Genomic DNA, 25,600 nt, shown 5'->3' with positions numbered 1-25,600 from the left:
AAAAAGCAAATTGGATCCCAGTTCAATGGCGATGCGCCTTTAACTGTTAAAACGGTTGGATTGCTATTAAACAGGCAGATTCACTGCGACTCTCTCCAACGTCTCTCTGAATAAAGATTGGTTTTAGACCTCTCCTCTTTCTCTCGGCTGTCTGTAACAACACCACAGCGTTTTCCTGATCAACAGCGTCCCTTAGAGTCCAAACCGAGTAGAGAAGCGAATACACTGCAAATGCATAAAAAACAACTGTGCAACATACTGCGGGAACAGAACAACTCAACTATAGATTAGTTGCAAATAATATTAACAGAAGAAATATATAGCACCAGATGTAGCATAAAGACACATACTGTATATCAAATGAGACCAAAGGCGATATATAACAACTTTAGAAGAATAAGCTTTAATTAGCTCTAAACTTCTAAACACTTTAAAGAGATAGTGAAATAAATACAAAGGTTAAAGAAGAGCAGTGATTACAAGGAAAAGCCGGTATATTTAGTAGACAAACCTCAAAAGAACAAAAACAGGAGGAAACTGTAAATATTTATGAATAATATTTAGTACATTTAAAATGTGGAAAAACATCGGCATAATTTGTGTATCCCACTTCGCTTGGCAGTGTAATAATTATAATCAAAATACTGATAATATGTTAATAGAAAATATAACATCACGATATTGTTTGAGAATATAGATAGGATAATCATTTTTAAAGTTCTTCACGTGAATGCAAAAACTATGTCAACTGAGGGAAAGTAAGTGTACTGTCCATGGTGCTGAAAACGAAAACTTACTGTGCCACTAAGCTAAAGCGCTGAAAAGGAAAAACTAACCTCTAGAGGAGAGTCTGGTTCATCCAGGATGCTCTTTTCACTCTGTATCCGCCGCATCGTTCCTGTAGAACTGGGGTCCATTATCAGCACGTTCTGACTACCAGCTCTGTCGAACTTACAGTCACTTTTTCTGGAGTCAGTCGTCCTGCACACCTCGTAATTGTACATATGTGGAAGAGTCCCTGTCCCCAAAGTGTCTGAGTAACGTGGTGGATAATATGGAATGACAGGCAGGTTGGAGTGATACAGGATGCGAGACTGTCTCCACCTGTAGATTTTGACTGATATAATAACCACTAAACACGTGATGAAGAGGAAGGAAACTACAGCCAGAGCCAAGACTAAGTAAAAAGTCAGGTTGTCATTGTACTCCTTGTCGTGGGTCAACTCAGTGAACTCCGACAGCACTTCAGGGAAGCTGTCCGCCACCGCCACGTTAACAATGACTGTAGCTGAACGAGAGGGCTGTCCGTTGTCCTCCACTATAACAGTCAGTCTTTGCTTGACAGCATCTTTATCAGTGACTTGGCGGATAGTTCTGATTTCTCCATTCTGTAAGCCCACTTCAAACAGCGCCCTGTCTGTGGCTTTCTGCAGTTTATAGGAGAGCCAGGCATTCTGTCCAGAGTCCACATCAACAGCCACCACCTTAGTCACCAGATAGCCCACATCTGCTGAACGAGGCACCATTTCAGCCACCAGAGAGCCACCAGTCTGGACTGGGTACAGAACCTGAGGAGGGTTGTCGTTCTGGTCCTGGATAATTATTTTTACACTCGCATTGCTGCTGAGTGGAGGAGAGCCTCCATCCTGTGCTCTGACCAAAAACGTAAGCTCTTTAAGTTGTTCATAATCAAATGAACGAACTGCGTGAATAGTTCCAGTTTCGGCATTAATGGACACATAAGAAGAGGTTGGATTGCCACTGATCTGGGTTTCTTCGAGAAAATATGATATTCTAGCGTTTTGATTCCAGTCACTGTCTCGTGCGCTGACCGAAAATATGGACATTCCCGGGGAATTGTTTTCTGTAATGTAAGCAAGGTAGCTGTTTTTATCAAATAATGGCGCATTGTCATTAACATCAGAAATTCTCAGTCGTAAAACTGTTGTGCTTGACAAGGATGGCGTTCCTGAGTCACTCGCCCTTACAGTTATGTTATACTCAGGTTCAAGTTCCCTGTCAAAAGCTGACACTGTTATTAATGCATAGTAATTAGTTATTGTGGATTTCACTTTAAACGGGAGAGCGCTGTCTGTTGCGCAGCTAATTTGACCATTTTGTTCTGAGTCTGCATCTATTACGTTTATTATTGCGACTGTGGTGCCAGAGGGAGAATCTTCCGGCACAGGACTGGAGAATGACATCACATTTATTACTGGTGCGTTATCATTGACGTCTATAATCTCAATTAGAACTTTGCTCGAATCTGTTAGACCTCCTTGGTCCGTAGCTTCAATCATAATTTCGTGTTTCTTTTCTTTTTCATAATCTAGGTGCCCTGCGAGTGTTATAGTTCCCATAGCTTCATCTAAATGAAATATGTCAGCCAGCTGTTCTTTCATATTTGAAAATCTATATGTGACAAGACCGTTTGACCCGATGTCTGCATCGCTTGCATTCACTGTCGTGATGTAGGTACCTCTTAATGAATTTTCCAAAACGGCAGCCCTGTAGAGAGACTGGTTGAACACTGGAGGGTTATCATTAGCATCCAGCACTGTAATATCTATATTTACAGTACCAGATCTATGCGGAGTTCCACCGTCTATAGCGATGAGCTTCAGTGATATTTTTGGCTCACTTTCTCTATCTAACGGTTTTTGTAACACCATCTCAGCATATTTTCTACCATCTGGACTTGAGTGTTGTTTCAGATCAAACATGTCATTTGTGTTTAATATGTATTTTTGTAGACCATTACTGCCCACATCTGCGTCCTCGGCGCTGGCCAATAAAAATCGCGATCCCAGTGTCGCAGACTCGCTAATTTCAAATTTCATTTCTTCTTTCCTAAATGTCGGAGAGTTGTCGTTTATGTCAGTTATCTCTACTGTTACTCGGTGCAGATCCATGGGATTTTCTAAAATAACCTCAAAGCTGAAGCTACATGGTGTTACGTCTCCACAAAGCTGCTCTCGGTCTATCCTCTCGTTCACGACTAAAATGCCTTTGTCTGTTTTCAGCTCCGTGAACTGGATGCTTTGTCTGGTCACAATACGGGCACGGCCAGAACGAAGCCTTTGCACATCCAGACCGAGATCTTGAGCTACATTTCCAATAAGAGAGCCCCTTTTCAGCTCCTCTGGGATTGTATACCTGATTTGTCCAAACACGATGTGACTGAGACAGCCCAGAAACAGCAGAAAGGGCCATACTGACCTGAAATTCAAACGCCATTTTACACACGACCGAGGCGAGTTTTTAAACGCCATTGCACACACAAAAAACGAAAATTGCACAAAATCCTTTTGTAAACGATCCACAAAGAACAAAGGCTGTTATATCCAGTATCCTTTGATTTTTAAGTCCTTGCTCTTAACGGATTTGTGACTGCAGCTCTGAATGCGAAGCCCACCGTTTATTTTCGATCCTCAGCAAACGGGAAAAAGGAAGCCTCTGCCTCCACCAAATCAGCGCTGAATACTAGTTTCTCTGACCAACAGCGTCCCTTACTGTCCAAATACACGAATATCACAAACACGAAAAGGAAAAAAGTGCTTTCAAAGCACTTTGCTGATTAAAAAATGTAAAGCAGAAATCACACATCTGTCTTTTAACTACAATGCAATAAAGTCTTATGCAGAAATACCAGTGAGACAGTTGTTTTAAAATATAACAATAACTACTTAAATTAAAACAATAGATCTTGCTCCCCTTTTCAAAGTGAATTAAGCAGCACGTTAAAAGGGGAGTGTGAACCTTCAAGTAGTTGAGCTGTCCAAGAGTTGTGGTTCTGAAAACGCACCATGGGTTACCAGAAATGTGAGCGATGAAATGTGGTATAACGTAGAATAAACCTCTAAAGAATGTAGGCATAAACTTAATTATGTCAAAGTCCTCACCTCTAGAGGAGAGTCTGGTTCATCCAGGATGCTCTTTTCACTCTGTATCCGCTGCATCGTTCCTGTAGAACTGGGGTCCATTATTAGCACGTTCTGACTACCAGCTCTGCCGAACTTATAGTCACTCTTTCTGGAGTCAGTCGTCCTGCACACCTCGTAATTGTACACATGTGGCAGAGTCCCTGTGCCCAAAGTGTCTGAGTAACGTGGTGGATAATATGGAATGACAGGCAGGTTGGAGTGATACAGGATGCGAGACTGTCTCCACCTGTAGATTTTGACTGATATAATAACCACTAAACACGTGATGAAAAGGAAGGAAACTACAGCCAGAGCCAAGACTAAGTAAAAAGTCAGGTTGTTATTGTACTCCTTGTCGTGTGTCAAATCAGTGAACTCGGATAGCACTTCAGGGAAGCTGTCCGCCACCGCCACGTTAACAATGACTGTCGCAGAACGAGAGGGCTGCCCGTTGTCCTCCACTATAACAGTCAGTCTTTGTTTGACAGCATCTTTATCAGTGACTTGGCGGATAGTTCTGATTTCTCCATTCTGTAAGCCCACTTCAAACAGCGCCCTGTCTGTGGCTTTCTGCAGTTTATAGGAGAGCCAGGCATTCTGTCCAGAGTCCACATCAACAGCCACCACTTTCGTCACCAGATAGCCCACATCTGCTGAACGAGGCACCATTTCAGCCACCAGAGAGCCACCAGTCTGGACTGGGTACAGAACCTGAGGAGGGTTGTCGTTCTGGTCTTCAATATTTATTCTAACTGTGGTATTGCTGCTTAAAGGAGGGGAACCACCATCCTGTCCTTTTACATAAATGTGTATAGTTTTAATTTGTTCATAGTCAAATGATCGTAGTGCCTGTATAACTCCGCTTTCTGCGTTTACTGATATGTAAGTAGATATAGGACTACCATTTAACTCGGTATCAATAAGCAGGTAAGACACGCGTGCGTTCTGTCCTGAGTCGGAATCGCGTGCTTTAACGGAAAACACAGACAATCCCGGTGAGTTATTCTCCATAACAGACGCTTCATAATAACTCTGTTCAAATATCGGGGCATTATCATTTACGTCTGCTATTCTAAGTGTTATTGTCTTGTTTGTTGAGAGGGGTGGGCTCCCTTCATCCACTGCCGAGAAAGTTATATTATAAACAGGATTACGCTCCCTGTCGAGCACACCGTTTGTGACCAGAGTATAATAATTTTTTAGAGATGAATGAATTGCGAACGGAATATTGCTGTTTACTGAGCAGTCTACTTTTCCATTTTTGCCTGAATCCAGATCTTTGACGTTTATGATAGCCACGGTAGTCCCACTAGGTGAATCCTCAGCAATAGCATTAGAAAACGAGGTTAATGTTATTAAAGGAGGATTGTCATTGACGTCTATAACCTCAATTATCACATTTGTTGATGTGCTCTGTCCACCTTGATCTTTTGCCTGTACCCCAATCTCATATAATTTATTCTCTTCATAATCAATTATACCAGTTACTGTTAAATCGCCGGTATTTTCGTCCAGATGAAATAGTTCGGCAACATTACCGGACATTCGATTAAAATGATAAGTAACATGGCCATTTATCCCTTCATCTGCATCTGTTGCGCTAAATCTCACTACTAACGTTCCTCTTGGGACATTTTCTTTAACAGAAGCCTTGAAAATTGATTGCATGAATACGGGAGCATTGTCGTTTGTATCTCGCACAGTTACGTGTATTTTTAAGGTGCCTGAACGCTGTGGTTCACCTCCGTCCACAGCAGTTAGCGTGAGGAGCAGCTTTCCTTCTTTCTCTCTATCTAAAGGTTCAGAAAGATAAAGCTGTGCATATTTATGACCATTTGGGCTAGATGAGACCTTTATATTAAAATGTGTTTTGGGGTGTATTGTATAGCCGTGTAGAGCGTTAATGCCAACATCGGGGTCTGTTGCACTCACTTGCAATATTTCGGTTCCTGGAAGAGCTGATTCCAGGATTTCTAAATGCATTTCCTTCTCCTGAAACGCAGGGGCATTATCATTAACATCCAGTACTTCCACAACAACGCTATGCAGTTGAATTGGATTTGTCATAATCATTTCCAAATTCAAGCTGCAGGGCGATGTCTGTCCACAAAGCTGCTCTCTATCTATTCTCTCTCCCACGACCAGATTTCCTTTGTCTACATCCAGCCTAATATACTCACTGCTGTCACTGATAACAATTCGGGCACCGCCTGATTTCAGTCTTTTAGCGTCGATACCTAAATCTTCAGCCACATTTCCCACAAACGAGCCCTTCCTCATTTCCTCTGGAACAGAGTAGCGGATTTGGCAAATTGTCGCGTCGATGAGAACAACAAGGATGAAGGCCCGTACTTGCCATTTAACCGTGCGAGCGATCCTGAAAGAATGCATATTTCTCAATCAATTAATCCAAGTCCACGTAGAAGAATGTCGACAAAAGGCTTTTAAACTGTCGATATCGTCCTTCTCTCTATGCAGTTGTAATCCACAGTTTGAGACCGAATGTATCCGCCTAAAATCAGTGTCGAAAATAAGCGACTGTCTTGCTCTTCTACTGTATATTTAGAAGAGTACAGAGGGTGTAAAGCTTTAAATGTGCTGTAAAGACCAACAGCGGCCCTTAGAGTCCAAAGTAAAAATAACAAGTGATGTGAACAAGGAAGGAGAAATAAACTTGTATGGAAGTAACAATTCAGGAGTGAATTAACACTAAAATGAAAACAACAGATGATGCTTAAATACTTCATGTGAGAAACAGGAAAAGAGTAGTGCAGCACAGTCATGAGTAATACAATTCGAGTCCTCTGTAAAAGAAATAAACTCAAACATATACTCTGATTACAGTAGACATCTTGAGAGTGGTTTGTAGCCGCAAGCAAAATGAATAAAACTTAAAGAAACAACGTACATACTTTAAGGAAATCAACTTTTAAAGTGACTTATGTAACTGAAGTCAAACTGATTAGAAAACAAACTAAAGAGTATTAAACTATTCCAATATAATTGACTGAACGTTAATAAAATCAATGGATCAATAAACTGACCTCAAGAGGAGAGTGTGGTTCATCCAGGATGCTCTTTTCACTCTGTATCCGCTGCATCGTTCCTGTAGAACTGGGGTCTATTATCAGCACGTTCTGACTACCAGTTCTGTCGAACTTACAGTCACTCTTTCTGGAGTCAGTCGTCCTGCACACCTCGTAATTGTACACATGTGGCAGAGTCCCTGTTCCCAAAGTGTCTGAGTAACGTGGTGGATAATATGGAATGACAGGCAGGTTGGAGTGATACAGGATGCGAGACTGTCTCCACCTGTAGATTTTGACTGATATGATAACCACTAAACACGTGATGAAGAGGAAGGAAACTACAGCCAGAGCCAGGACCAAGTAAAAAGTCAGGTTGTCATTGTACTCCTTGTCGTGGGTCAACTCAGTGAACTCCGACAGCACCTCAGGGAAGCTGTCCGCCACCGCCACGTTAACAATGACTGTAGCTGAACGAGAAGGCTGTCCGTTGTCCTCCACTATAACAGTCAGTCTTTGTTTGACAGCATCTTTATCAGTGACTTGGCGGATAGTTCTGATTTCTCCATTCTGTAAGCCCACTTCAAACAGCGCCCTGTCTGTGGCTTTCTGCAGTTTATAGGAGAGCCAGGCATTCTGTCCAGAGTCCACATCAACAGCCACCACTTTAGTCACCAGATAGCCCACTTCTGCTGAACGAGGAACCATTTCAGCCACCAGAGAGCCACCAGTCTGGACTGGGTACAAAACCTGAGGAGCGTTGTCGTTCTGGTCCTGAACTATTATTTTAACTGTAGCCACTGAACTCAGAGGAGGGGATCCAGCATCACGTGCAGTTACATTAAATTCAAACCACTTGATCTGCTCGTAATCAAACGATCTCACTGCATGAATAACACCGGTATCTGAATTTACTGAAACCAGCGAAGACACAGCCAGCCCATTAATGTCCCTCTCCTGCAAAAAGTAAGAAACTCTGGCATTTTGGCCCCAGTCTGCATCATTAGCACTCACGGTAAACACAGAAAGTCCAGGAGAGTTGTTCTCTGCGACAGTTTTAGCGTATTCTGAATGATCAAATTTGGGTGGACTGTCATTGACATCAGATACTTTTACGTTGATGTTCTTACTGCTTGACAGAGGCGGGGAACCCTGATCAGACACAGTTATGGTGAGATTATACTCAGGGATACTCTCTCTGTCTAAATAGTCTTCAGTTACTATGGTGTAGTATCCCGTTAGTGAAGACTCGATTTTAAAAGGTACGTCAGAGTTAATGGAGCACTTGACAGCACCGTTGCCATCAAAATCTTCGTCATCCACGTTAAGAACAGCTATCGTTGTACCTGGAGGAGAATCCTCAGATATCGAGTTCGAAAATGACATGAGCTGTATTGTAGGGACGTTGTCATTTTCGTCAGTTATTTGAATGAAAACTTTACATGTATCTGAAAAACCTCCGTGGTCACTAGCCTGCACGTTCAGTTGATAAGTCTTAGATTTTTCAAAGTCGAGTTTACCTGCGACTTTAATCTCTCCAGTTTGAACATTTACTTCAAAAAGCTGTTTCGTCTCTTTTGCAACGGGAGGGATAGAGTATGTTACCTCTCCGTAGTGGCCCTTATCCGGGTCATTTGCACTCACAGTGGTTATCACTGTTCCTTCGGGAGAATTCTCTTTGATATCTGCTTTATAAACAGCCTGGCTGCACACTGGCGAATTATCATTAGCATCCAGCACAGTAATATGTATACGCACTGTCCCTGATCTCCGTGGCTCCCCGCCATCTGAAGCAATCAGCACGAGACTGTGAGTTTCCTCTTTCTCTCGGTCTAACGGGTTTTGTAAAACCATTTCAACAAACCTGCCTCCACCCGGCTGGTTTTGCACTTCTAGCTTAAAATGATCAGAGGGCTTAAGTGTGTATTTTTGAATGTCATTAACGCCAACATCGGAGTCATCTGCACTCAGCAGAGAAAACCGAGTCCCTAATGCAGCGTTTTCAACAATATTTAAGTTGATTTCGTCTTTTGGGAACAACGGACTGTTATCATTTATATCTGTCACCTCCACTGTCACACGATAAAGCTGGATAGGATTTTCTAAAATCACCTCGAAGCTGAAGCTACAGGGCGTCGTCTTTCCACACAGTTCCTCCCGGTCGATTCTCTCTTTAATAACAAGGATGCCTTTGTCTTTGTTTAAATCCACATACTGTCGGCCTCCTTTTGTAATAATACGAGCTTTACCTGAAATCAGCCTCGCAACATCCAAGCCTAAATCTCTCGCAATGTTTCCGACAAACGATCCTTCGGCCTGCTCCTCCGGGATGGAATACCGAGCCTGACCAGCCACTGCGCTCAGCTCGATGAGACAAAGAATCAACACCAGCGCTTGCCGTCGGCCTCTGTCAGCCATTATCCACATGGAGGCCATCATAAATCCAACAGTGCAGACACAGCGATTGTTTTTTAACTTCGAAGTGATGTTATTAATCTAAAAACTCCACACATTTATGTATTTTCAGCAAGGAGACTCCCGGAGAGATTCTACACTTGAATCCGTGACGGAACAGAGAAGCGTCTCGCTTAGTATTATAACACTGAGTGAATATAAAAGGGAGGACCGCTGTATTAAGGGTCTGACACAAACTCAGTGACGCATCAACAGCGGCACTCAGAGTTCATTCACGGAAATGTATCTTGTGGAAGCTTAAATATTTTTATATTCCAGAAATATTTGATTGACAAAGTGAAGAATAATTAGAGAAGAGCTCGAAAGAAAAAGGAGCATTAGATTCTCAAACAATCTTCAGGGCCTGTTCAAACAAAGTGTCTTCAGTATGAGATGACAATGTTACCAAATCTAACTTAACTTTAATTTTCTTACCATCTCAATTCATTATTTAAAATAAAAAAAATAAAAACTACAACACTGAATATTAGCACTTCAATAAATGACATAAAACAGCATGAACGTTACATGGACAAAAAAGTAGAACAGTCTAAATGATTACGGATAGTCTGGAAGTGAGGTTAAATGGTAAAAATGGTAAATGGCCTGTATTTATATAGCGTTTTTAATAGTCCCTAAGGACCCCAAAGCGCTTTACATATCCAGTCATCCACCCATTCACACACTGGTGATGGCAAGCTACGTTGTAGCCACAGCCACCCTGGGGCGCACTGACAGAGGCGAGGCTGCCGGACACTGGCGCCACCAGGCCCTCTGACCACCACCAGGAGGCTACGGGTCTTGCCCAAGGACACAACGACCGAGACTGTCCGAGCCGGGGCTGGAACCGGCAACCTTCCGATTACAAGGCGAACTCCTACCGCTTGAGCCACGACCGCCCCAAGCTCTCTTTTAACAACTTTTCTATTTAAAGGGTCTATTTTGATTCCTTTCTTACTGCTACAAAAACACAGAAATATATGGCTTATTGATTACATTAGAGAAACTTCATTGAAAAAAGTTGCAAAATCATCAACAAACCCTTTAATGGTTGAAGTATTTGTTAAATAATATCATAATATGGATGAATATGACTGCCAAAAAGAACAAAGGGTAAATAAAGTGCCATTTTAACAAAGTATTTATTTTATTTCCGTTGATAATAATAAGCGAGGTTAAATGAAAGAAAATATTATAATAACTGGGCCATTTAAACAGGCGTCGAAATAAAATGGGTCAGTTGACCGTTTCAGCACCACAGACAGCGACACTAACGCGCATCTGGAAGATTCAACCTTAACGCCACACATTCTCTCTCTCTCTCTCTCTCTCTCTCTCTCTCTCTCTCTCTCTCTCTCTAACACACACACACACACACACACACACACACAAGGGAAAAAAAGGATCTTAATAGTTTAAAAAAATGACTCACCAAAGTAGACATTTGAGAACAGTTGCCTGACAGTTGCTTGTTTATTTGGGGTACATCGTCTCCAGCTCCATCCACACTCACTAAACTTTGACTCATCGGTTGCATATATTTCATGTCACTTTTTCTGGAGTCAGTCGTCCTGCACACCTCGTAGTTGTACACATGGGGAAGAGTCCTTGTCCCCAAAGTGTCTGAGTAACGTGGTGGATAATATGGAATGACAGGCAGGTTGGAGTGATACAGGATGCGAGACTGTCTCCACCTGTAGATTTTGACTGATATAATAACCACTAAACACGTGATGAAGAGGAAGGAAACTACAGCCAGAGCCAAGACTAAGTAAAAAGTCAGGTTGTCATTGTACTCCTTGTCGTGGGTCAAATCAGTGAACTCCGACAGCACTTCAGGGAAGCTGTCCGCCACCGCCACGTTAACAATGACTGTAGCTGAACGAGAGGGCTGCCCGTTGTCCTCCACTATAACAGTCAGTCTTTGTTTGACGGCATCTTTATCAGTGACTTGGCGGATAGTTCTGATTTCTCCATTCTGTAAGCCCACTTCAAACAGCGCCCTGTCTGTGGCTTTCTGCAGTTTATAGGAGAGCCAGGCATTCTGTCCAGAGTCCACATCAACAGCCACCACTTTAGTCACCAGATAGCCCACTTCTGCTGAACGAGGAACCATTTCAGCCACCAGAGAGCCACCAGTCTGGACTGGGTACAAAACCTGAGGGGGGTTGTCGTTCTGGTCCTGAACTATTATTTTAACTGTAGCCACTGAACTCAGAGGAGGGGATCCAGCATCACGTGCAGTTACATTAAATTCAAACCACTTGATCTGCTCGTAATCAAACGATCTCACTGCATGAATAACACCGGTATCTGAATTTACTGAAACCAGCGAAGACACAGCCAGCCCATTAATGTCCCTCTCCTGCAAAAAGTAAGAAACTCTGGCATTTTGGCCCCAGTCTGCATCATTAGCACTCACGGTAAACACAGAAAGTCCAGGAGAGTTGTTCTCTGCGACAGTTTTAGCGTATTCTGAATGATCAAATTTGGGTGGACTGTCATTGACATCAGATACTTTTACGTTGATGTTCTTACTGCTTGACAGAGGCGGGGAACCCTGATCAGACACAGTTATGGTGAGATTATACTCAGGGATACTCTCTCTGTCTAAAAAGTCTTCAGTTACTATGGTGTAGTATCCTGTTAATGAAGACTCGATTTTAAAAGGTACATCAGAGTTAATGGAGCACTTGACAGCACCGTTACCATCAGAGTCTTCGTCATCCACGTTAAGAACAGCTATCGTTGTACCTGGAGGAGAATCCTCAGATATCGAGTTCGAAAATGACATGAGTTGTATTGTAGGGACGTTGTCATTTTCGTCAGTTATTTGAATGAAAACTTTACATGTATCTGAAAAACCTCCGTGGTCACTACCCTGCACGTTCAGTTGATAAGTCTTAGATTTTTCAAAGTCGAGTTTACCTGCGACTTTAATCTCTCCAGTTTGAACATTTACTTCAAAAAGTTGTTTCGTTTCTTTGGCGACATGAGCTATAGAATATGTTACCTGTCCGTTTACCCCTTTATCCGGGTCATTTGCACTCACAGTGGTTATCACTGTTCCTTCGGGAGAATTCTCTTTGACTTCTGCTTTATAAACAGCCTGGCTGCACACTGGCGAATTATCATTAGCATCCAGCACAGTAATATGTATACGCACTGTCCCTGATCTCCGTGGCTCCCCGCCATCTGAAGCAATCAGCACAAGACTGTGAGTTTCCTCTTTCTCTCGGTCTAACGGGTTTTGTAAAACCATTTCAACAAACCTGCCTCCACCCGGCTGGTTTTGCACTTCTAGTTTAAAATGATCAGAGGGTTTAAGTGTGTATTTTTGAATATCATTGTTAGCAACATCAGCGTCATCTGCATTCTCGAGAGAGAAGCGAGTGCCTAATGCAGCATTTTCAGCAATTTTCAAGATAATTTCGTCTTTTGGGAACAACGGACTGTTATCATTTATATCTGTCACCTCCACTGTCACACGATAAAGCTGGATAGGATTTTCTAAAATCACCTCGAAGCTGAAGCTACAGGGCGTCGTCTTTCCACACAGTTCCTCCCGGTCGATTCTCTCTTTAATAACAAGGATGCCTTTGTCTTTGTTTAAATCCACATACTGTCGGCCTCCTTTTGTAATAATACGAGCTTTACCTGAAATCAGCCTCGCAACATCCAAGTCTAAATCTCTCGCAATGTTTCCGACAAACGATCCTTCGGCCTGCTCCTCCGGGATGGAATACCGAGCCTGACCAGCCACTGCGCTCAGCTCGATGAGACAAAGAATCAACACCAGCGCTTGCCGTCGGCCTCTGTCAGCCATTATCCACATGGAGGCCATCATAAATCCAAAAGTGCAGACACAGCGATTGTTTTTTAACTTCGAAGTGATGTTAGTAATCCAAAAATTCAACACGTTTATATATTTTCAGCAAGTAGACTTCAGGAGAGATTCTACACTTGAATCCGTGACGGAACAGAGAAGCTTCGCTCCAAGTATTATAACACTGAGTGAATACAAAGGGGAGGGCCGCTGTATTAAGGGTCTGAACAAATACTCAGTGACGTATCAACAGCGGCACTCAGAGCCCACACAAGGTAATGTAAGTGAAATGCAGAATTACTGAAAAAGGTTAGATCTAAACGCATTTTTTGTTACTAAATAAAATTAATGAGCTAAATATAGAGGCAAAGAAAACAATATATTGCGCATACAATAACCAGAGCATGTTTACATAAATACCTTAAGTATATGATGACAGTGATATAACATTTCATTCAAATTCCATGGAAACTTAATTTCGTTATAACCACCGTAGATATAACAAAAATACTGAAGATTATCTGTACAATCAATTAATAAAAAGTGTGCGAACACGAAAAAAGAGGAGAAAGTAGTTATTTCTATAAAGTTAGAGATGCTTTGGGGGGAAGGGGAAAGAAGAAGGAAAAGCAAATTTCCTATATATTCCATTGATTTATCAGAATTCCCGATTATTTTCATTTCTTTTTCTTTTGCAATCGCCTATGTTGTTCGCTTTCATATTGTAATACAAATGACCTCGTGCTAAAGAGATCCGTATGTTATTAGGTTAATCAGAAACACAATTTGAGAAAGTAAGAATGGCTAATGATTTATGAACCGTTTCACAATTTGATTATAATAAAAATGGACTGCATTTATATAGCGCTTTTCGAGACCCCCAAAGCGCTTTACAATTCCACTACTCATTCTCTCACTGGTGGAGGCAGCTACAGTTGTAGCCACAGCTGCCCTGGGGCACACTGACAGAAGCGAGACTGCCATATCGCGCCATCGGCCCCTCTGGCCATCACCAGTAGGCGAAGTGTCTTGCCCAAGGACACAAGACCGAAACTGTCCGAGCCGGGGCTCGAACCAGCAACCTTCCGATTACAAGACGAACTGCTAACTCTTGAGCCACGATCGCCCCATAATTGATTATGATATTAATGAATACCCCAATCAAATATATTATAAAAAACTGTGGACAATGTCAGCTTCATTAAAAAAAATTATCTGGCCTGTGTTAGCATAATGCCAGTTTTGTTTTTTTATGAATACACAGAGAGTGGAGCTTTGAAGTGTCAGAAATTGTACTACGGACATGGAAGTAAAATGACTTTAAACTTAGACCAGCCTCACGTAACATGCATTACTAAATAAAAATTAAATAGTGGTACAAATAAAAACAATATCCCAACATATGTCACACAGTGGAAAGTTGTGTTTGTTTTATCGTTTGTGTTGTCTTGCTCTTAGTGTGTATGAGTGCGTACAGTACTGATTTTATTTGCATGGTTTTACCCTGATATTTATATTGCATGTTTTAATCCACTGTGGACTGGGCGGACAATAGCAGGCACCTTTTGAGGTGTTGGCGTACCCTGAGGTGGCCAATTAGCCACCAAACGGACTTGTTAGAGGAGAGGGTGGGCGCAGAGACAGGAGAAAGGAACGCGTGAAAGCCAGCGTGGTAAAAGACGGACCTGCTGCCTGATCGTGGGTTGCGACGGGTCATTCGGAGACGGACCGGCCAGCGTAACGCGGCGACCAAATCCCAACAGCAACAAGGGCGACAGTGGGAGACGACGCGTCCAATCGACAGCATATGTGAGTATCGCTTTCCCCACTGTTGTGCGCCGGGTGCAGCGCTGTCAGAGGAGGGTCGCAGCGGCCGTGCCGACAACGTTGCTGGCCAGTGTCTGCCTGCTTCATGGTGTTGCTACGAGGGCGGCCACGTTTGCAGTAATCGGGAGCCCCAAGTGTGGAGTGCGGCTGGGCTGTGAGGCGACGCACCCGTCAGAGAGAGACAGGGCCGAGATATGAAGTTGCTCCTTGGCTTTCTGGCTGTCGTGATCTCTATTTCGGAAAAGGAAATCCTCTCCTGGTTCTAAATACAAGGAACACTTGTCTGAGCGTGGCCGGACAGTGGTATCACGGAACTGTGGGGGGAATTTTAGTGTATGAGAAACATCGTATTGTATTATGTCTTGAATAGTGTATATTTATTCCTGTCAGCAGGGATTTTAACATACAGAGAACGTTTTTATTGCACAAGTGTCTTTTAAAAATGTTTTGTTAATTCCGTCTTTCCTTCCTTCTCTGGAATAAATGCTGTGATTAAGACCTGCTCAGTCTCGGTGCCCTGAACGCTGATTCACTTGCTCCCCTCCTCCTTGTATGAGAAAGAAATTTCTGGTGGGGCATTTAGACCTACCAGCTTTAGTAGCTACACATAGGGAGAATGAAGATTTTAAGTACTGAAAAATTACTTAAAATGCGTCAACCAAAAAAATCAGGACCACAGACAGCTACACTAAGCCGATTTTTAAAAACCTTCACTAACATTTAAACGTGCGTGCTGAGCATGAGAAAATGGAACATGAAAGACTAGATTATCACTCACCAGAGTAGACATCTGGGAACAGTTGGCTGACAGTTGCTTATCCACTTGTGGTACATCGTCTCCAGCTCCATCCACACTCACTAAACTTTGACTCATCGGTTGCATGTATTTCATGTCACTCTTTCTGGAGTCAGTCGTCCTGCACACCTCGTAATTGTACACATGGGGAAGAGTCGCTGACCCCAAAGTGTCTGAGTAACGTGGTGGATAATATGGAATGATAGGCAGGCTGGAGTGATACAGGATGCGAGACTGTCTCCACCTGTAGATTTTGACTGATATAATAACCACTAAACACGTGATGAAGAGGAAGGAAACTACAGCCAGAGCCAAGACTAAGTAAAAAGTCAGGTTGTCATTGTACTCCTTGTCGTGGGTCAAATCAGTGAACTCCGACAGCGCCTCGGGGAAGCTGTCCGCCACCACCACGTTAACAATGACTGTAGCAGAACGAGAGGGCTGCCCGTTGTCCTCCACTATAACAGTCAGTCTTTGTTTGACAGCATCTTTATCAGTGACTTGGCGGATAGTTCTGATTTCTCCATTCTGTAAGCCCACTTCAAACAGCGCCCTGTCTGTGGCTTTCTGCAGTTTATAAGAGAGCCAGGCATTCTGTCCAGAGTCCACATCAACAGCCACCACTTTAGTCACCAGATAGCCCACATCTGCTGAACGAGGCACCATTTCAGCCACCAGAGAGCCACCAGTCTGGACTGGGTACAAAACCTGAGGAGCGTTGTCGTTCTGGTCCTGAACTATTATTTTAACTGTAGCCACTGAACTCAGAGGAGGGGATCCAGCATCACGTGCAGTTACATTAAATTCAAACCACTTGATCTGCTCGTAATCAAACGATCTCACTGCATGAATAACACCGGTATCTGAATTTACTGAAACCAGCGAAGACACAGCCAGCCCATTAATGTCCCTCTCCTGCAAAAAGTAAGAAACTCTGGCATTTTGGCCCCAGTCTGCATCATTAGCACTCACGGTAAACACAGAAAGTCCAGGAGAGTTGTTCTCTGCGACAGTTTTAGTGTATTCTGAATGATCAAATTTGGGTGGACTGTCATTGACATCAGATACTTTTACGTTGATGTTCTTACTGCTTGACAGAGGCGGGGAACCCTGATCAGACACAGTTATGGTGAGATTATACTCAGGGATACTCTCTCTGTCTAAAAAGTCTTCAGTTACTATGGTGTAGTATCCCGTTAGTGAAGACTCGATTTTAAAAGGTACATCAGAGTTAATGGAGCACTTGACAGCACCGTTACCATCAGAGTCTTCGTCATCCACGTTAAGAACAGCTATCGTTGTACCTGGAGGAGAATCCTCAGATATCGAGTTCGAAAATGACATGAGCTGTATTGTAGGGACGTTGTCATTTTCGTCAGTTATTTGAATGATGACTTTACATGTATCTGAATAACCTCCGTGGTCACTAGCCTGCACGTTCAGTTGATAAGTCTTAGATTTTTCAAAGTCGAGTTTACCTGCGACTTTAATCTCTCCAGTTTGAACATTTACTTCAAAAAGTTGTTTCGTTTCTTTGGCGACATGAGCTATAGAATATGTTACCTGTCCGTTTACTCCTTTATCCGGGTCATTTGCACTGACAGTGGTTATCACGGTTCCTTCAGGAGAATTCTCTTTGACTTCTGCTTTATAAACAGCCTGGCTGCATACAGGTGCGTTGTCGTTAGCATCCAGCACGGTAATATGAATATGCACTGTCCCTGATCTCCGTGGATCCCCGCCATCTGAAGCAATCAGCACAAGACTGTGAGTTTCCTCTTTCTCTCGGTCTAACGGGTTTTGTAAAACCATTTCAACAAATCCTACTCCATCCGGCTGGTTTTGTACTTCTAGCTTAAAATGATCAGAGGGTTTAAGTGTGTATTTTTGAATATCATTGTTAGCAACATCAGCGTCATCTGCACTCTCCAATGAGAAGCGGGTCCCTGATGCTACACTTTCAGCAATTTTCAAGCTAATTTCGTCTTTTGGGAACAACGGACTGTTATCATTTATATCTGTCACCTCCACTGTCACACGATAAAGCTGGATAGGATTTTCTAAAATCACCTCGAAGCTGAAGCTACAGGGCGTCGTCTTTCCACACAGTTCCTCCCGGTCGATTCTCTCTTTAATAACAAGGATGCCTTTGTCTTTGTTTAAATCCACATACTGTCGGCCTCCTTTTGTAATAATACGAGCTTTACCTGAAATCAGCCTCGCAACATCCAAGCCTATATCTCTCGCAATGTTTCCGACAAACGATCCTTCGGCCTGCTCCTCCGGGATGGAATACCGAGCCTGACCAGCCACTGCGCGCAGCTCGATGAGACAAAGAATCAACACCAGCGCTTGCCGTCGGCCTCTGTCAGCCATTATCCACATAGAGGCCATCATAAATAAAACGGTGCAGTAACAGTGACTCTTCTTATTTTCAAACAGATGTATTTTTAAAAAAAAAAAATCACATTTCCATATTTCAGGCAAGGATATTCCAGCAGGAATTCTACACCCTACCGTAACGGATTAGAGCAGCGTCGTTCAAGCAGAGAAACACTGAGTAGGGGAGGACCGCTGTATCACCGATTTGGACGGAAAGTCAGTGATGTATCAACAGCGGCACTTAGAGCCCATTTACGGTAATGTCTGTGTTATAAACATGATCAGGACACATGTAATCGTTGTATCCAACAGTGAAGGCAAGTTTAGATCCATTTGTAAATTGAAAAAGAATAATACACCCCGTATTATTTAGCAATATCAATAAAGCCTGTGCTCTTACATTAACAATATTGTGCGCCACAGAATCATTTTGCAAGTCTTTTTTTATTTCAGTTCAGCTATATTTTTTAGATCACTGCTGATATGTCATAAGAAATTTAAATGACTAAAACTAAATGGAACTAAATATGTAATCACTTCTATTTAATGGTAGCTGTGTTCAGCACAGGAAGTGAGCTGTGCTATTTCTGTTTTCTACTGAGCGTCAGATATTATTTTTTTTATATTTTTTTCATTTTATAACGAAAGTTGAAGTGTTGCCTCATTTCTTATTGTACCACAGTTGATTGTAATAAAGATATGAAGTTTATTATTTTATTTCATAGAGTATTAAAGTTGCAAAACTTTATGTATTTTTAAATGCTCCCCTTTCGAAACAAATTTCAAAACTGACCACCGACCGTTTCAGCACAAGGGACAGCAACACTAAAGGCGAGTGAAAGACAGTAAAGGAATGTGACGTTCAGGAGCAAAATTTAAAAAAAGAAGCGGGGGAGGGGGGGGGGGGGGTTAAATAAGAAGAGGATAAGACAGAGCGGGAGCGAGAGAGAGAGAGAGAGAGAGAGAGGGCCAGAGATTACTTGATTGAAGTATCACTCACCAAAGTAGACATTTGGGAAAAGTTGCCTGACCGTTGCTTATCCACTTGCGGTACAACGTCTCCACATCCATCCACACTCACTAAACTTTGACTCATCGGTTGCATGTATTTCATGTCACTCTTTCTGGAGTCAGTCGTCCTGCACACCTCATAATTGTACACATGTGGAAGAGTCCCTGTCCCCAAAGTGTCTGAGTAACGTGGTGGATAATATGGAATGACAGGCAGGTTGGAGTGATACAGGATGCGAGACTGTCTCCACCTGTAGATTTTGACTGATAGAATAACCACTAAACACGTGATGAAGAGGAAGGAAACTACAGCCAGAGCCAAGACTAAGTAAAAAGTCAGGTTGTCATTGTACTCCTTGTCGTGCGTCAACTCAGTGAACTCCGACAGCACTTCAGGGAAGCTGTCCGCCACCACCACGTTAACAACGACTGTAGCTGAACGAGAGGGCTGCCCGTTGTCCTCCACTATAACAGTCAGTCTTTGCTTGACAGCATCTTTATCAGTGACTTGGCGGATAGTTCTGATTTCTCCATTCTGTAAGCCCACTTCAAACAGCGCCCTGTCTGTGGCTTTCTGCAGTTTATAGGAGAGCCAGGCATTCTGTCCAGAGTCCACATCAACAGCCACCACTTTAGTCACCAGATAGCCCACATCTGCTGAACGAGGCACCATTTCAGCCACCAGAGAGCCACCAGTCTGGACTGGGTACAGAACCTGAGGGGGGTTGTCGTTCTGGTCCTGAACTATCAGTTTCACAGTCACATTGTTACTGAGTGGAGGAGAGCCTCCATCCTGCGCTTTCACAACAAAAAACAGCTGTTTGATTTGTTCATAATCAAAGGAGCGCACTGCGTGCACGACTCCGCTTTCTGCATTTACTGAAACATATTCAGAAACTGGAGTTCCACCAATATTAGTGTTCTCCAGTATATAAGATATCCGGGCGTTTTGGTTTTCATCGGGATCTTTTGCTCCCACAGTAAGAAGAGAAACGCCGGGTGAGTTATTTTCTGTAATAAACGCACTATAAACACTTTGAGAAAATACTGGAGAGTTATCGTTCACGTCAGAGACCTTTAAATGAAAGGTTCTTTTTGTTGAAAGAGGAGGTATTCCTGCATCTGTCGCAACAACTGTGATGTTATATTCTGAAACGCTTTCACGATCTAATACAGTATCTGTTACCAACGTATAGTAATTTCTTAAATTAGATTTAATTTTGAAAGGCGCGTTTTGTTCTATTCTACAGTTTACTTGTCCGTTATCACCCGAGTCCAGATCTTTTACATTTATGATGCCAATAGTGGTACCAGGAGGAGAGTCCTCGGACACGGGACTAGTGAATGACATAATGCTTATGATAGGGTCGTTATCATTAACATCAGTTACTTCAATTATCACTTTGCTTGAATCTGTTAGTCCACCCTGATCTTTTGCATCTATCCTGAGTTCATATTTTTTATCCTTTTCGAAATCTATGAGGCCTGAGACAAACAGCGAACCAGAGAACTGATCTATGGACAATAAATCAGCTATATTGCTCTTCACGTTTGAAATTGAATATGTGACATAACCATTTGATCCACTATCTGCGTCTGTAGCATTCACCGTGACAATATTAGTACCTTTTGCTGCATTTTCTATCACCGTCGCCTTATAAACAGACTGTTTGAAAACGGGAGCGTTGTCATTTACATCTAAAACATTAATGTCTATATTTACGGTGCCAGATCTCTGAGGATTTCCACCATCGATTGCTATAAGCTCCAAAGATAGATGTGGTACCTTCTCTCGGTCCAACTGCCTCTGAAGCACCATCTCTGCATATTTACTCCCGTCTGGATTCACATGCTGTTTTAAAACAAAGTTGTCGTTCGAGGTTAAAACATAATTTTGAAGTCCATTTACTCCAACATCAGGATCCTCTGCACTATCTAACACAAATCGGGCACCGAGATTTGCGGACTCGCTAATGTCTAGCATAATATTTGCTTTCTTGAATATCGGAGAATGATCATTAACATCTAAGACTTCTATTGTTATGGGGTGCAGTTCCATCGGGTTTTCTAATATCAGTTCAAAGCTGAAACTACACGGCGTTACGTCCCCACAAAGCTGCTCTCGGTCTATTCTCTCATTCACGACCAGAATCCCTTTGTCTGTCTGCAGCTCGGTGTAGTGAACGTTTTCTCCGGTCACGATACGGGCCCGCCCTGAGCGGAGCCTTTTCAGATCCAAGCCAAGATCCTGCGCCACATTACCGATAGCAGAGCCTTTCTTCATCTCCTCGGGTATAGAATACCGAATTTGACCACCTACCATGTTAACCGCAAGAAGCAGCAACAGAAGGAGTTTTATGCGACGTCGCAGTTCATAAAATAATCGGCATTCTGAAGAAATGCAGGTCAGAGATCTTAATGTCGCCATCACTCCGATGGAAATAATCAAAGGATGGAAGCTTTTTCCTTTGTATGTAGTAGAAAACGTCCCAATATATAAGCGCCGGCGTTACATTTACAACTGTCCTCAAGCTGTAAATGCTTCAAATGAAAGTCTGTGAATCCGCACTGGACAACACACGGAGAGCCTTCCTCACGTCATGATCACCGAGAGGATGGACTGAATGAGAACGTAACGCAAAAAAAAAAAAAAAAAAAAAAATCATCTTACTGGCCAACAGCGTCGCTTAGAGTCGAAAATGTGAAAAATCTCATGAGGCTTGAATAAAACTAAAAATAACAATTGTTAAACCGGAAATGAATGCATTTTATCTAGTATGGAGATTAATATGAAACGAGTTGAAAAAGACAATACTATCGACTGACTGAAATACTTTAACTTCAGCATCAATGTTTTAACGCATTTCACAGAAAGGGAATTAAAATCTATCCAGATTCAATTGAAAATGTTTTTTTTAATCAAACATCTGCTCAAAAAACTGTGCCGCTCATTATTTAAATAAAATAAAAATATTACCTGATTCATAAGAAAAAGCTACTTTTAAGGGAAATATACAATTATGCACCGGTGCAATGAAATCACATACATAAGATGATTGACTAATTCGGTTGTTGTAAGGTCTGATGAGAACTTTCGTATGAAATGAGATGAAGCATTTGGAAATACGTAAAATTAAAAAAAGAAGGAAATTATTAAGATATGAGTATATGACTGGGTTCTGCTTTAGACTAATATTTTGTGATAGCAAACGTTTGTAGAACTGCTCATTTCCGTGTCAAGAACACCAACACAGCCTGGACAACAAATAATAACAGTGATAATGATAAAAGGAAAAAAAAAGGAATGCGGACCAACTCTGTCTGGGGGTATGAACGAAAAAACTGACCATGGATTTATCCATATAATTGAAAGAAACATACGACCAGGCGAGTGATTACTTCGGAGGATGTGATAGGGAAATTATAATCGTGGGTACATTACGAAAACATAGGCGCTGTCCATGGTGCTGGAAGTTATTTGATACTGCAATATAGGGAAAATAGTATATATTTTTGAAAAAAAACATATACGTTATACGGAAAAACTAACCTCTAGAGGAGAGTCTGGTTCATCCAGGATGCTCTTTTCACTCTGTATCCGCTGCATCGTTCCTGTAGAACTGGGGTCCATTATCAGCACGTTCTGACTACCAGCTCTGCCGAACTTACAGTCACTCTTTCTGGAGTCAGTCGTCCTGCACACCTCGTAATTGTACACATGTGGCAGAGTCCCTGTCCCCAAAGTGTCCGAGTAACGTGGTGGATAATATGGAATGACAGGCAGGTTGGAGTGATACAGGATGCGAGACTGTCTCCACCTGTAGATTTTGACTGATATAATAACCACTAAACACGTGATGAAGAGGAAAGAAACTACAGCCAGAGCCAAGACTAAGTAAAAAGTCAGATTGTCATTGTACTCCTTGTCGTGGGTCAACTCAGTGAACTCCGACAGCACTTCAGGGAAGCTGTCCGCCACCGCCACGTTAACAATGACTGTAGCTGAACGAGAGGGCTGCCCGTTGTCCTCCACTATAACAGTCAGTCTTTGTTTGACAGCATCTTTATCAGTGACTTGGCGGATAGTTCTGATTTCTCCATTCTGTAAGCCCACTTCAAACAGCGCCCTGTCTGTGGCTTTCTGCAGTTTATAGGAGAGCCAGGCATTCTGTCCAGAGTCCACATCAACAGCCACCACTTTAGTCACTAGATAGCCCACATCTGCTGAACGAGGAACCATTTCAGCCACCAGAGAGCCACCAGTCTGGACTGGGTACAGAACCTGAGGGGGGTTGTCGTTCTGGTCCTGAACTATCAGTTTCACAGTCACATTGTTACTGAGAGGAGGAGAGCCTCCATCCTGCGCCTTCACAACAAAAACCAGCTGTTTGATTTGTTCATAATCAAAGGAGCGCACTGCGTGCACGACTCCGCTTTCTGCATTTACTGAAACATATTCAGAAACTGGAGTTCCACCAATATTAGTGCTCTCCAGTATATAAGATATCCGGGCGTTTTGGTTTTCATCGGGATCTTTAGCCCCGAGAGTGAGAACAGAAATGCCCGGAGAGTTATTCTCTATGATAAACGTATTGTAAACACTTTGAGAAAATACTGGAGAGTTATCGTTCACGTCAGAGACCTTTAAATGAAAGGTTCTTTTTGTTGAAAGAGGAGGTATTCCTGCATCTGTCGCAACAACTGTGATGTTATATTCTGAAACGCTTTCACGATCTAATACAGTATCTGTTACCAACGTATAGTAATTTCTTAAATTAGATTTAATTTTGAAAGGCGCGTTTTGTTCTATTCTACAGTTTACTTGTCCGTTATCACCCGAGTCCAGATCTTTTACATTTATGATGCCAATAGTGGTACCAGGAGGAGAGTCCTCGGACACGGGACTAGTGAATGACATAACACTTATGATAGGAGCGTTATCATTAACATCAGTTACTTCAATTATCACTTTGCTTGAGTCTGTTAAACCTCCCTGATCTCTGGCGTCGATTCGAAGTTCGTACTTTTTGTCTTTTTCATAATCAATAAAGCCTGTTATTGAAATTATACCATTTTTTTCGTCAATCATAAACACATCACTGAGACCACTGTTGAGATCTGAAAAATAATAAGTCACAATGCTATTTGACCCAAAATCTGCGTCACTGGCATTAACAGTGGTAACGTAAGTATCTCGGGGAGAATTTTCCATGACTGTGGCTTTATATACAGATTGATTGAATACTGGAGCATTATCATTTGCATCGAGAACAGTTATATCGATATTTACTGTACCAGATCTCTGCGGAGTCCCACCATCTACAGCTATTAGCTTTAGAGACAGATTAGGATTTGTCTCCCTGTCCAGCGGCTTCTGAAGCACCATCTCTGCGTATTTCTTCCCGTCTGCATTCGAGTTTTGTTTAAGAATAAAATTGTCATTGTCGGTCAGAAAATATTCTCTAAGTCCGTTAACACCCACGTCTGGATCTTCTGCACTGGCTAAAGAAAATCGAGCTCCAGCACTGGCTGATTCGCTGATTTCGAAATTGATGCTCTTTCGTTTGAAGGTTGGCGAATGGTCGTTTATATCCGTTATTTCAACTGTGATTTGATGTAGCTCCATAGGATTTTCTAAAATCACTTCAAAGCTGAAACTGCACGGGGTTGTGTCTCCACACAGCTGCTCTCGGTCTATTCTCTCTTTGACGACTAAAATCCCTTTGTCTGTCTGCAGCTCGGTGTACTGGATGCTGTCGCCGGTCACGATACGGGCCCGACCCAAACGGAGCCTTTTGAGATTCAAGCCGAGGTCCTGTGCTACATTACCGATGAGTGAGCCTTTCTTCATCTCCTCTGGGATAGAGTATCGAATATGTCCAGTGACCATATGAATCAGACAAAAAATGAGCAAGAAGAAATGCCAATTGCGTCCACAGCCAAAGCGCCATTTTATACACCGGGTGTATCCTTTTAATCCACAATCCATAGTTAAAGGAAATTGTAAATCGCTTCACTTATTCTGGGTTCTAAAGTTAATATATCACCAATGATAAACTACTGTATTCTATCTTTTAGATATAAAGAATGAGATGTGCGTTTTCTTCGATTGTGAGCCCATATAATGACTACTATCGGCTTTTCTTGACGAGCAACGGCGGTAAGGGAGGAGATTGTGTCATAGTGTTTTAGAAAAAAATGTTATATTGACCAACAGCGTCCCTTAGAGTCCACAATCAGTAACACCGTGCGCTTTCTTTCTTTCTTTGGCAATGTCATGAGACATTTAGTGCAATCAAAAAAATACAAATATGTCCAAAATGTTCTGCTACAACAGGTGTTCAGAAAAAATACT

At 42.3% G+C, this 25,600-nt stretch overlaps 3 protein-coding genes and 1 pseudogene across 26 annotated transcripts in view; all 4 read right to left on the bottom strand.

The window, feature by feature from the left end:
* The window catches only part of LOC113036849 (protocadherin gamma-C5-like), a 271,126-nt gene that overhangs the window by 133,339 nt on the left and 112,187 nt on the right, over window positions 1-25,600 (bottom strand). For 2 of the 23 annotated variants that reach the window (XM_080288455.1, XM_080288527.1), the window contains exon 1: window positions 15,835-19,223. The exons of 17 other annotated variants lie outside the window; for them this stretch is intronic. In XM_080288455.1, the coding sequence (XP_080144581.1) occupies window positions 15,835-18,249 (2,415 nt within the window). In that variant the 5' untranslated portion in view covers window positions 18,250-19,223. 4 more of the 23 variants (XM_026193487.2, XM_080288495.1, XM_080288529.1 and 1 more) reach the window with 4 other exon arrangements.
* Window positions 237-3,578, bottom strand: LOC113037267 (protocadherin gamma-A3 pseudogene; annotated as a pseudogene). The gene has a single exon (XR_013901315.1). The product of XR_013901315.1 is annotated as a protocadherin gamma-A3 pseudogene (transcript).
* Window positions 6,736-9,187, bottom strand: LOC145419336 (protocadherin gamma-A8-like). Its single transcript, XM_026193759.2, has one exon. The coding sequence runs from the start codon at window positions 8,801-8,803 to the stop codon at window positions 6,947-6,949; it is 1,857 nt and encodes a 618-aa protein (XP_026049544.2). The 5' UTR covers window positions 8,804-9,187; the 3' UTR covers window positions 6,736-6,946.
* Window positions 21,875-25,234, bottom strand: LOC145419355 (protocadherin gamma-A7-like). Its single transcript, XM_080288871.1, has 3 exons — window positions 24,851-25,234; window positions 24,396-24,402; window positions 21,875-23,556 (listed from the first exon to the last, which is right to left on the bottom strand). Exons 1-3 carry the CDS (start codon window positions 25,232-25,234, stop codon window positions 22,778-22,780), a joined length of 1,170 nt encoding a protein of 389 aa, XP_080144997.1. The 3' UTR covers window positions 21,875-22,777.

Source organism: Astatotilapia calliptera, chromosome 2, assembly GCF_964374335.1.
Source record: "Astatotilapia calliptera chromosome 2, fAstCal68.1, whole genome shotgun sequence".
NCBI classification, from domain to species: Eukaryota; Metazoa; Chordata; class Actinopteri; order Cichliformes; family Cichlidae; genus Astatotilapia; species Astatotilapia calliptera.
The sequence above is the reverse complement of the archived record's forward strand: the minus strand, read 5'-3'. Positions and strand labels throughout refer to the sequence as shown.